At 37.1% G+C, this 13,100-nt stretch overlaps 1 protein-coding gene and 1 long non-coding RNA gene across 2 annotated transcripts in view; one reads left to right on the forward strand and one right to left on the reverse strand.

The window, feature by feature from the left end:
• The window catches only part of LOC141517740 (uncharacterized), a 95,082-nt gene that overhangs the window by 76,513 nt on the left and 5,469 nt on the right, over window positions 1-13,100 (reverse strand). The gene's annotated exons all lie outside the window — the stretch shown is intronic.
• SPMIP2 (sperm microtubule inner protein 2) overlaps window positions 1-13,100 on the forward strand; it is a 174,100-nt gene that overhangs the window by 52,283 nt on the left and 108,717 nt on the right. The window contains exon 3 of the mRNA XM_074229050.1: window positions 11,228-11,286. Within this exon, the coding sequence (XP_074085151.1) occupies window positions 11,228-11,286 (59 nt within the window). The remainder of the gene's footprint in view (window positions 1-11,227; window positions 11,287-13,100) is intronic.

Genomic DNA, 13,100 nt, shown 5'->3' on the forward strand with positions numbered 1-13,100 from the left:
ACATAAACCAAAGGAGACTAGTGACTTAATAAGAGCCATTCCTGGGAGGAGCTACTTTCTAACCTAATGGTGAAACTTAAAGGAGAAAAGCACTAATGTCCTGGCATTGCTACAAAAAGATTCCTTTCAGAGATTTTTGAATTAGACCAGTAGGAGACCACCAGTCTTAATATTGGGTTAGGTTCTGTAAGGAAATATAGTACATACATAAATAATATATATTATTTTAAAGATAGTATGCATAAACATATAGAGGTATATAAATAAGCCAAATTTGACCTCAAGGAGTTTATGATCTCACTGGGGAGACAAATAGCATAGATATCACGGTTTATTAAGTACTGTAATGGACAGTACAGAAAATAAGGTTTATAGGAACTCAGAAAAGAGAAAGATCATTGTGGCCTGGAGAAAGGAGGAAAGACTAACTTCTCTGTACATCCATTTTGCCCCCTACATTACAGTCTGTGCTATTTATTATGGAGATATCATCAAGGTATCCTGTAGTGAATTATTTAGAGAACTGTTATGAAAGAAAAAAATGATATTTCAAAACTGCTTTACAATGGAGTCTTTCCATGTTATTATTTTATTACATCTAAAAAAATCACAAAAAATTGGGTCTTGATTGATTGTGTTGTCTGCGGTACAACCATACTTTAAAAAACAACAACCATCCAATATCTGAAAACACAATATTATGGATCAGAGAAATACTGGGGCAATTAATCATGTTATAAAAAACATTTTTCATTTTGCAAAATGTTCTGCCACAGACTTTCTTTAAATGGGAACTCCCCTAGTGCTTTTCAGTGCTGGCTTTTGGATCATTAACTACTTGAGAGCCCTTAGGGCTCACATGTTAATAGCCAACACAAACTCAGAGGAAATGAAGATAATGAAATCCTAAGGAAGGTCTACATGGAAAGTAGTCACTGCACAAAGCTTCTAGAGTGATTTGCCTTTTCTTTCTCCAGTTCATTTTACAGATGAGGAAACTGAGGCAAACAGGGTGAAGTGACTTGCCCAAGGTTACACAGTTAATAAGTGTCTTAAAATCAGATTTGAACTTGGGATGAGTTTTCCTGACTCTAGGCCCAGCACTCTATCCACTGCATCATTCAGCTATTCCTATAATCTGTACTCCAAAATATTTTTTCTCTTGAGAAGTCACTTTTTTAAGATATAATATATATATATATATATATATTCCTTTCACACATATTATATTGCAAAGAAACACTTTTAGTACTTTCAGTAGGCTTCAAGATAGCATAGTGCTTGAAGCCAAATTCTATTCTCCTTATGGGCCAAATAGTCTGTTCCAAACCCCAAGATCATACTGTTCAACATAGCCAGGTATCTGGCAAAGACTTGTCTCTGATCAAGGGAGGGAATGAGGCAGGGAGGCAGAAGAACACAAATCTATCATCAGGACTGGAAAAACAGCTCCACAAACCTACTCTGCAGACAATGGGTTACCTGTGTTGTTTTCCTGTCTGAGGAAGGACAAAATGATCTGAAAGTAGAGAGACTAATGAGGGGAGAATCCTAGACCCTGGGATATTTACTTGTTCCAGGGAAGGAAGTCTTTTCTGATCCCTCTAGCAGGTAATAATGATAATACTGGAACTGTCCATGGAGTCAAGGATGTGATTTCTTCCTAGCAAGTATTAATTTACCTCATGGGATCTCAAAGTTTCTTCACAATAAATTCACTTCAGTTAGTATTAATTAAGATGTAGACTGGCACATTAAGCACAGGCCTGGCTTCAGCCCGAGTTTGAGGGCTACCTCTGATGCATACTAGCGATGATCAGAGGCAAGTCCCAAACATCCCTTCTCTGGTGACAGTTCCCCCTGGAAGACTATTTCATAAACAAGTTGCCAATATTCATTAATGGAGGGAGTTTCTACTCAAGAGGGCCAAAAACCAGCCAGCTGACTCCAAAAGCATCTGACATATATGTGGCACTGTGATAAGGATACAAGAATTTACCCTCAGAGAGATTTCAGAGACAGACTTGCTAATGTGTTGTGGTTGAAAAAGTTGTCACATCCAATAATAAGCCTTCCCATATTCTGCTGGCACTAAGCACCTACCTACTGAATGCCTTTCCATCTTGATGGAACCTTCCAGAGTCTAGATTCCAAGATCTTTATGTAGCATTAGGGAAGTACCTTAAGGAATTAGATATATTTTTCTTTTTGGTCTGGACCTATAATTTCATCATCTTAGAGAGCTCTTCCCCTCCCCAAAATAAACAGAAACCTCTTGCTCATCAGCAAGCATTCTGTAATTTAGACACTTGCCTGAGAGCACAGCAGTCAGTGGCAGAGGTAGGTCCTGACCCCAGGACTTCCAGCCTTTGAGTGCTGCCCTACCCATTAGGTCATTCTGCCTCATTCATTCATGAAGCTTTCTTCACAATTGACTTGCAAAGTATAGGCAATATAATATACGTGAAAAACATAATTTCTCAAGAGAAATGAAATTTTAGAGAAGTACCAGTTATAGAGATAGCTAGATGCTGTAAGGATAGCCTCCTGGGTTTGGAGTCAGAAAGACCAGAGTTCAAATGTGACCTTAGAGATTTACTGATTGTATCACTGTGGGCAAATCACAACCTTTTTTGCCTCAGTTTTCTCATCTGTAAAATGAGCTGTAGAAAGAAATAGCAAACCTCTCCAGTTTTATTTTGTTTTGTTTTTGTTTTATGCCAAGATAACCCCAAAAAACAGATCACGAAGAAACACAACTGAAAACTACTAAATGACAACACAGATTTGCTAAAAATATCCAGTTGTTCAAACAATCTTCTTATGGTATGGTCTCCTTATTCTTACTGCCTTGATTATCTACTTCCATATACTTTAATGTCCTTCATAGATTGGCTGAACATGATAACCTTAGAATGGTTAGACAAGGACAGAACATAGCACAAATATTTCTCACAATCTGGATTTGATGCCTGTTTTTAACATAGTCTTAGATTGTATTGCTTTGGGGGGTTACCTATTTACATTGACTCAAATTCAGCTTGTATTCTACTAAACACCTGCCAATCCTCAGTCTTGGATCATTACCATCATCCACTGGCTTCCCTTCTACACACGTGCTGCTAAATGAAGTCAGAGAAAAATCCCAAAACTGTGCCAACTGGGTCTATAACAAATTTATGTTATATAACCTCAACTAAGCCTTTTTGCTTCAAGACAATCTTTTTATACCTCCCCAGTGAATTAACTATCCCACACTCCACAGAAGCTTTTCCAAATCTTTTCATCCCTCCTCAAATCTCCCATGGTTTCCTGCCCCTCAGCCACTCAGCTGAAAAAATCTTATTTCATATTGCACTGAAAAAAATTGAAGCAATTCACCAAGCACTCCTTTTTCTCCCCTTCTCCTCATCATTCAAATGTCTCTACTACTAATCTCTTTTATGCCATCTCACTTAATGAAGTTGCCCTTCTTCTTACCAAAGAAAACCCTTCTATATGGAAGTGATCTCATTACAACCCATCTTTTCCAGTAGATTGTCCCTTCTATCATCCCTATAGACTACTGCTAATTATGACATTAATTATTAAAGGACAAATTGATATTTGAAAACATCTTTGTAATGGAAGTCTTTCCATGTTGTTTTATTATATCCACACTCACAAAAATTGGGTCTTGGTTAATTGACGTTAACACCTATAGATTGCTGTTAATGTCATTTAAAAAAACAACCTGACAAATCCAATATTATTTATCGGAGAAATTCTGATGTAGTCATTATACTTTTTTCACTAACCTTTAGCCTTCATTCTGTGTTAACTACCTCTGCTGCCTACAAACATGCCTTATGTGTTTCCCCATCTTAAAAAAACCCCAACATCAAATGCTCTTCCAATCCATCCTCAATAACTATTACTCTATATGTCTCTTGTCTTTGGAGGCTAAAGTAATTGAGAAGACCATCTACAATAGTATTTCCACTTCCTTCTTTTTTTAGTCTCTTTGTAATTCTATAAATATGGTCTCTGACCTCCTCATTCAACTGAAATTGCTATTTCCAAAGTTACTAATGAGCTCCTAATTTCTCAATTTAAAGCCTTCATTTCCCAAGAGTTAACTATTCAAAAGATATGAATTACAGCTCTCCAAAAAAAAAAAAGAGGGCAGCTAAGTGGCAAAGAGGATAAAGTATTAGCCCTGTAGTCAAGAAGACCTGAGTTCAAATACAACCCCAGACACTTAATAACTACCTGACTCTGTGACTTTGGGCAGGTCACTTAACCACATTGCCTTGCCAAAAAAAAAAAAAAAAAGGAATTAAGTTTCAGAGGAAAAAAATCTAAGTTATTATTAGCAATGTGAAATGCACTAAATCACTAATAATTAGAGCAATGCAAATTAAAACAAATTTGAGGTGCCACCTAATACCTATCAGATTGACTAAACTGACCAAAAAAAAGGGAAAATATAAAATGCTGGAGGGGCTGTGGGAAAACTGGCAATTTGAGAACTATTGGTGGAGCTATGAACTGTTCTGGAAAGCAATTTAGAACTATGCCCCAAAAGTTATAAAATCATGGTTACTTTTTCATCCATCAATACAGCCAATAGATCTATATTTCAAAGAGATCAAAGAAAGAGAAAAGGGATCCATATTTACAAAAAAAAATATTTATAACAATTCTTTTTACAGTGGTGAAGAATTTTCAATCTTAGGGGAGACCCATTAGGTTACAGATAAAAAAGTTATGAATGTAATAGAATACCATTATTATATAAGAAATAATGAAGAGAATGGTTTCAGGAAAAAAAAAACGCTTGGGAAGACTTGTATGAAATGAATGGGACAAGAACAATGTATACATTAATTAATGGGCTTAAGTGACTTGGCCAAGGTCACACAACTAGATTATTATTAAGTGGCTGAGGCTGTGTTGGATTTGAACTCAGGACACCCTGACTCCAGGAGTGCTCTCTCTCCACTTGCCACCTAGCTGCCCCCAAGATAATCAACTTTCAAAGACTTAGTAACTAATCAGCACAATAACCAACCATACTTCCAAAGGAATCATGCCCATCTTAAAGTAGAGAGCTGAGGGACTCAGAAAACAGAATGAAGCATAGTTTCTTTTCTTTCTTTTCATTTTTGGACCTGGCTAATTAAGGAATTTATTTACATTAGAATACATTTTTGTTTGGGGTTTTGTTTTCATTACCTCTCAATGGGTAAGGGAGGGACAGGAGAGAGAGTGTTCAGAACTGAAACTAAAATCAAATAAAAAAGGAAAATTTTAAAATAAAAATATATCCAATAGCCTTTTCTCAATTTTCATCTTTCTTAACCTCTGACACTTAACCTTTGACACTGCTGATCACCCTCTTCTTCTTGATATTCTCTTTTAAATTTGAATGACTCCATCCTCTTTTTTCATATGATATTGTACTATTACTCCATCCTACCCCATGTCCAATCTGTTACCAAGGTCTGCCTAATTTCCCTCTTGCATATTGTCCCTTCCTTCCTCAGACATTACCACCATTCTGGTACAAGCCTTCATGACTTTAGGCTTAGACTGTTACAAGAGGCTGTAGGTATCCATACCACAACTATCTCCCCACTCCATTCCATTCTTTACTCAGTTGTCAAAGTGATCCTGACCATGTCACACCCTTATTCAGTGAACTCCAGTGGCTTTCTATCACTGAATGAATAAATATAAAATTCTTTTGATGTTCAAAGGCCTTTATACTCTACCTCCTACTACCTTTCCAGACTTCTTACACCTTCCCTACTCCCCCCTCATACATATTCTTCAACATATTCTCCAACTTAATGACACTGACGTTCTGACTAGTCCATGGACAAGGCATTACACTCTGCTCAGGCATTTTCTCTGGTTGTTCCCCATACTTGAAATACTCTGCCTCCTCAGGAGGCCTTCCTTTAAGCCTCAATTAAAATCCCACCTTCTCCCTCCACATTCTAGTGCCTTCCCTCTGTTGATTCTTTATCCTGCATATAGCTTGTTTGTATTTATGTTTGTGTGTAGTCTTTCCCATTAGACTGCAAGCTCCTTGAGGGCAGGGGTTTTCTTTTAGCTTTCTTAGTGCTTAGTACAGTGACTGGCACATAATAGGTGCCCACCTGACTGAGAAGGACTGGAAAATTAAGAGCTAGAAGCCATCTAGTCCATCTTCTTAATTCACAGATAAGGAATTAAAAGTCAGAGAGGGAAAGCAATCTCTCAACATTGGGATAAGTGAGATTTCTAACACCTCTCCAGAAAGAGGAAATTCAGCTGATACTCAGGTCAACCTAAGTGCTTACTATGTTTCTGAGAGTCTTTTTTTCTAGAAAAATTAAAAATGCTTGTAAATGAATTCCTAAATATACCTGAGGTTAGGGAAACAAAATTATAGTTTCAACAGCAATACATGTAAGCAGGCTACTCTTTATTATTGCCTTCCATCTTGTCTAGAAGTTTATGTACAATGCTTGGTTCACCTTCTCTGGAGGATTTCCTTGCTGTGGTATTAAATGGAAAGTGAAATTAGGAAAAGCACCTTCAAATTGGCTGTTAGTGACTGATAATTGAACTCTGTAAGGCTAAAAGTGGATATCTTGCCCATGTTTCTGAAAAATGGGGATCAGTCTCAAAAAGAGCTGCTAATGATTATTTTGGATATATCTTTTGCACAGTTATCTCTGGCAACAAATTTGAATCACCCAAAGTCCTCATCAATCACCTTGGGGAGAGGGTCTCTTTGTAAAAGAGCATGACTAGTTATTACAAGACCCAAGGGGGGGAGCTTTAGTTTTGATTTTTTTTTCAGTTCTGCAGCATAATTTAATCTAAAGAATTTTAAAAGTTAATACTTTTCTCCCAAAAGTACCATTAGGAGGAAACTAAAAGAATGTGATCGATCCAACACTAAGTTAAATGGGCCCAACAGTCTTTTAAAAGAAAGATTCTTATTCAGGATTCAGTGTGATCAGTGACAAAAAGCCACATATAACAAATAGTCCCTCATTGCAACAACTTCCCCAGACCAGGTTCTTGGCTCTCTAATTAGAGCATAACTGATCCTTCATGTCAAAAGTAGATTTTGGGAGGACATAAATGATTCCATATTGTACTTTATTGACAGTCATTATATAAATGTACAGCATGTCTCCTTAAGCACTTCCCTTCCCCATCACTATACATTTACAAGGGCTTAGAATAGTTCCTTTTAAGTCATCCAAGACTCTTTTATCTCATCTGGAGGGGTACATCCCAGGAACTCAACAAATGTTGATTAAGCGACAAAGAAAATACTCCACTTGTGGTCTAGTGTAAATGTATATGCTAATGACCACACTTTTTTTCTTTTGTAATAATTTAAGCATCCTTTTTCTTTTGCTAAAAATGTACCTCTTCCTGTCTACCTGCCCTACCTCACCCTACCCAAAACTGCTTTGTAAGCCTGCCTATGTGATCTACCTGATCTTTCTTAGTCAAAACTCCCCATTAAGTAGGCAAGGTCTTTCTGCCTCAGTTTCTTTGTCTCTTTCTCTCTGTCTCTCTGTCTCTGTCTCTCTGTCTCTGTCTGTCTCTCTGTCTCGTTCTCTCTCTCTCTCTCTCCCCCTCCCCCTCCCTCCCCCTCTCTCCCCCCTTCCCTCCCCCTCCCTCCCTTTTCCTCTTCCTCCCGCCTCCTTCCTCCTCTCCATATATACACAAATGTTTTTTTATCATCTATGGAATTGTGAGACATACATTTCCATCACCTATTGAATGTGTAAGTCATATTCTTGAGTGTTTAAACAAATTTCAGTGTATCTGTCTAGCTGTAACCTGTGCTTATTAGGTGGCTAGCAAGAACTCCAATAATCCTGGTAATATGGGTTATTGATTGATAACTGGTTTTATCCATTCCCATGTGCATTAGCTTCCCCCCCAGATTATCACTAAATGCTGGGAATTACAGCATCCCTTGATGAAAACAGAAAAACTTACAAGGTATCTGGATGATTTGCACAAATCCCATGTTTAGTCTCTTTGCAAATAGTCGATATTGTATTAACTCAGCATGCTTAAAGGCACTGCGGTAGAAAGATAATGTGACCACAGCATTGTAAATGTTGGCAGGAGCTCAAGCTTGTCTGTATTTGGGGACAGAAAATGGAGCAAGATTCTCTGAATTTTTTTAAATCTTTCCCTTTTGGGCCAGGAAAAAAATGGAATGCAGAATTCATGCATCATACATTGAAAAATTCTGAAACTACTTCGAATGTTCCATTCACAAACATTGCTTTGTTTCTTTTGGCTCTTTTCAGAGAGCCAGTTTACAATAGGCAACTTTATAAAGGAACAATGGGTGAGTCTTTCTTGGACTGTGGCAAATCCAGAACCTATGGGGTTAACTACAATATTTAGCAAACTGAACCAAGCAAGGATAGGGGGGAGTAGGGGAGGGAATTAGCATATGAAAAGATATCCTCTAGGAATTTTCTACTCAAATTTGCTTTAACCCAAAATTCTTGCTGAGCTCCCATGGAAAGAGAGAATAGAAATTCTAACCAAACAAGCTAAAGAGCTCTTGAAATTAATATTATTCTACTATTCATTCTAGAGGTAGGGGAAAAAAATCAATAGATTTACAGTTTATTGTCTGATTTGCAATGAGTAGAGCTGATTAATATTTTACAAGTACTTATCTCATTTGAGACTAATCACTACCCCCAAAGGTAGTAAGTATAGCAGGCTTTGTCATTCCCCTTTTATTGATAATGAAATGGGGGTTCAGAGAAATTAAATTTGTAATCCAGAGTCATGAAACTATTTTGGTTTGGAGGTGGGATTCAAACCTACTTGCTATCAAATCCACTTTTTGAATCATAACTGCCTCTCTAAAATTATCTGAAATATTGGAGTCAGTTTAAGACTCAGATTATTTTGAAAAGCAGTGAACAGTGCAAATACCAAAGCTATTTAAGCCAAAATTATCCTCAAAAAGGATATACTCAAAGAATTCATGAGTAAAGTGGAATTGAATTGAGTTTAGAAAAGGAATTCCCTTGCCTTGAACTCATGCCAATAATTTCTAAGTGAAATGAGGTTCACATTTCTGCAAACAAATTTAACAAAGTTGAAAAAATAATGTCCATTATTTCCCAAATGCACTTAAGTTGTTCTGTCTCAATTGTAATGGAAGGTACCAGTTTTGGGGTTTTGTTTTTTTTTTGCAAGGCAAATGGGGTTAAGTGTCTTGCCCAAGGCCACACAGCTAGGTGATTATTAAGTGTTTGAGATTGGATTTGAACCCAGTTACTCCTGACTTCAAGGCCGGTGCTTTATCCACTGCGCCACCTAGCCACCCCTGAAGGTACCAGTTTTTTTATGACTTTGGTAGGAAATAACGATTTTGGAATTACTACAATGATTATAAATTTCAAGGTAGACACAAATGTAGAGGGTCAGCCATGAAAAATCCTAGCCAGTTGAGTAACTTGTTGCTATGGAGATGGTGGTGTGCTATTTTCAGAATCCTCTCATTTCAGGAAACAGTAGGAAAAAAACTACATTTCAATTCCTAAACTTCATTAACACTACACTGAACATAAGTCTAAATAAACTACACTTTTCATTAGTAAATTAAGATGACTCAAATAAGTCTGTCCCTAAAGAGATGCTAGCCTGAAAGTATCAGGTATGTCATTTTGGCAAGAAGGTTATTGAAGGAAGATATAGGAAGTGCTCTATGTGACAGATATGGTAGCAGAATCCTAGGTAAGCCATGAAACCAGATGTCCCCATGAGTGGTACCTCTTAGTCTCTTCTCAATACTGCTTTTCTTCTTTCTGTTGTATGTCATCTCCTTCCATTAGATTGTGTAAGCTTCTTGAGAGCAGGAATTGTCTCTTTATTAATAATACCCACAATGATTATGTATAATAAATTTTTATTGGATTGGAGATACTGAAAGATAACTGTAGGTCATAAACTCTTCATTCTAAATTTGATCATTGAGGATATTTATGAGAACCCTAGATTATTAATGTAGGAGATAATTTTTGTAGATCAGGGTTGTCCAATCTTACTTTTTAAAGTTTTTATTGAAACAATAGATAATAAATTTTGATTTGTCATTTTGGGGAGAACTCTGCGGTAAGCCTGACTTCATTTACTAAAGCATTTAGTAAAACCACCTACCAGTTACATTTTGGACAGTTTTGTTGTAGATGATCAAAATGGTAAATAATTGTGTATATTTGTGGGTTTGAACATTAGTTCTCTACAACTATGATCTATCATCAGAATACAATGCTTTGAGGAAAAGAAACACCATATGTTTGTCAATATCCCAAGTTTCCTCCCCTATTTTATTCTCAAAGTGGTGAACTCCAGATGTGGAAATTTCTTTCTCTAGTGTGGGTCAGCAACACTTCTGTAATTTAGTCTTAGAAATTTGCCTGTGATATTGAGAGACCCTTAGAATGATTATTATTATTATACATCTAGGTATTCAATAAGCATTCTATAGGGCAGCTAGATGTCACAGTGGGCAGAGCACCAGTCTTGAAGTCAGGAGGACTTGAGTTCAAATCCAGCCTCAAGGCACTTACTAGCTGTGTGATTATGGGCAAGTCACTTAACTCTGATTGCCTCCAATTCAGGGCTATCTTCAGTTATCCTGGGCCACTGGACCCAGATGACCCTAGAGGAGAAAGTGAGACTGGCGACTTAACACCCTCTCACTCAAATCCAATTCATGTGCATGTCATAGCTTTACCTCTCTCATGTCATGATCCTCTTGCAAAACATCACAATAGGCATATTCATTAAACACATAGTATTGAATATTTATACACCTATTACATTTCTTATCAACTCCTCCTACTCTGCCCCTCTTCCCTGCTATAATTTACTTACCTTTGTTTTTCTTCCTGACCAACTAGCATGATGCATTCATTGTACAATGAACCTTTTTTTTTTACAAAGATTTGCTAAATTCATACAAGCACAAATGAATAAATTTATCTTTTCCTTTGAATTTTTCTATCCAGGAAATGAAACAATGGCTTGCTTGCATCATCTACCCTCTGGTTTTCCCTTGAAATACAATTCATAATTTCCTCTTATGTTTTGCAGACCCCTCAGGGATTCCCCACCTTTCCCTCCCTTTCCACTAGAAAGTCTTGGATTCAGTCAGTAACTGTGGCATATTATTTTGTTCACTGTACAGCAAGGAGAATTTCGTAAATTTATGGAGGATACCATCACTCACCGGTACCAAAATCCATGGTGAGTATGTGTTGATATATTTTAAGCCCTCCTGTGTTCATTGGCGCAGTGCTTTCCTAAATTCAAGATACAGGAACACAATTTTGATGAATTTCACTGTAGAAGTCATTTATTTCCTTTCTTTTATATCAGCTAGAAGAGGATACTGGTTTGTTATTTATTTTCAGTAAATTAGAATTTAATATTACCTAACTTTTTTTTAGGTTTTTAATAAAGAGCATCGGAGAACAGGCAAATGATTCAATACAGTGTCAAGGACTCTGGATATGGGAGGGGTAGGGCTGGGGACAGATTTTTGGATACAAATACTAACTCTATCATTTTCTCTGTGATCTTGGACAACTGATTTAACTTCTCTAGGTCTCAGTTCTTCTACTGAAAAATGAGATTAGACTCAAAGACAGATTGCTAAATCTATGAACTATAGAAAGATGGTAGAACGATTAGGTTATGATAGAGTCTAAAGTAAAAAAGGAAACCCAAATTCTTTTGAATATCAACCAGTTGGGCTAGAGGATTGGTTAGCTGTTCAAATTCTCTTAGTAAGAAAAAAAAGCAGCATTAAATTATTTCTGTAAAAAAATAGAATCATTTTTCATGCTGCTGGCCTAGAAACCATCATTAATAGTTCATCTTGGTTAATAAAGGTAGCCCTGCTGAAGTCACACATTGACTTACATTTAAGTTGATTTAAAGTCGCCTTTACATCCTGTCTAATCATCTCTAACTATATTCAAGATATGCTGTGGATTAATCCCAGAGTGAAGTGCTTTTATTAGTTCACAAAATTAGAACTGCCAAAGGTTCTTGCATCCTAAAGCAGATAAATTTTTTAAACTGACATTTTTGTTCTTGCATCTTCTAGCTTTTCCTCCCTACTCCCTCCTTCCTAGCTCGCTATTCCCATTGCAATAATGAAGTTTTAGAGGTGAAGAAATAAACATTGCCATTGAGGACCACATTGAGATAGTCTTCTTATCCTAAATCCCCAAAAGAAGATTATTTGTCAGGATGGAGGAGGAGCCAGTGTCAGATAATAGAATCGCAAGTGAGAGAATCACCAAACAAAAGGGAAGCCAGAAGAAAGACTTGAAAAGAAAAAGAAGCCTAGGTGTTAACTGAAATCAGTGGACCTTGAGGAGACTTGGCTTAGCAATTGGGGGTCTTAGACAAGTGTGATAGTACATATAATTGAAAATATTTGCCTAAATGCCAAACCTTCCTTTTTGTCAAATAAAGTGACACCATGCAATTTTGGTTCTTAAGAGAACAGGCGCTATCTACAAAATTTATGACAATGTTGGAGGCATCAGCAAGATTAAAATCAAGATATAGGGGGTGGCTAGGTGGTGCAGTGGATAGAGCACCGGCCCTAGAGTCAGGAGTACCCGAGTTCAAATCCGACCTCAGACACTTAATAATTACCTTGCCGTGTGGCCTTGGGCAAGCCACTTAGCCCCATTGCCTTGCAAAAGCCTAAAAAAAAATCAAGCTATAGGATCAAGGTGAGTAGGAGATACACAGTATCCTTAACATAAATGGGGAAGTCAAAAGAAGGAGCTATTTTGAGAAGAAAGATGATAAATTTAGTTTTGATGTAGTTTTTAGTTTGAGATATCAGTGAGACACCTAGGCTGAAGTGACCAGCAAACAGTTTAAGATGTAAGCCAGAAGCCTGGAAGGGAGGTAGAGATTGAGAAATTATTGGCATAATGTATTATAGGTAGGGAACCCAAGTTGTCATTTCACTGGCATAGGAAACTACTAGACTGTTAAGCTCCCTCTATCAGCACAACTGAGCTCCTGTAACACAG

Source organism: Macrotis lagotis, chromosome 3 (assembly GCF_037893015.1).
Source record: "Macrotis lagotis isolate mMagLag1 chromosome 3, bilby.v1.9.chrom.fasta, whole genome shotgun sequence".
NCBI lineage: Eukaryota > Metazoa > Chordata > Mammalia > Peramelemorphia > Peramelidae > Macrotis > Macrotis lagotis.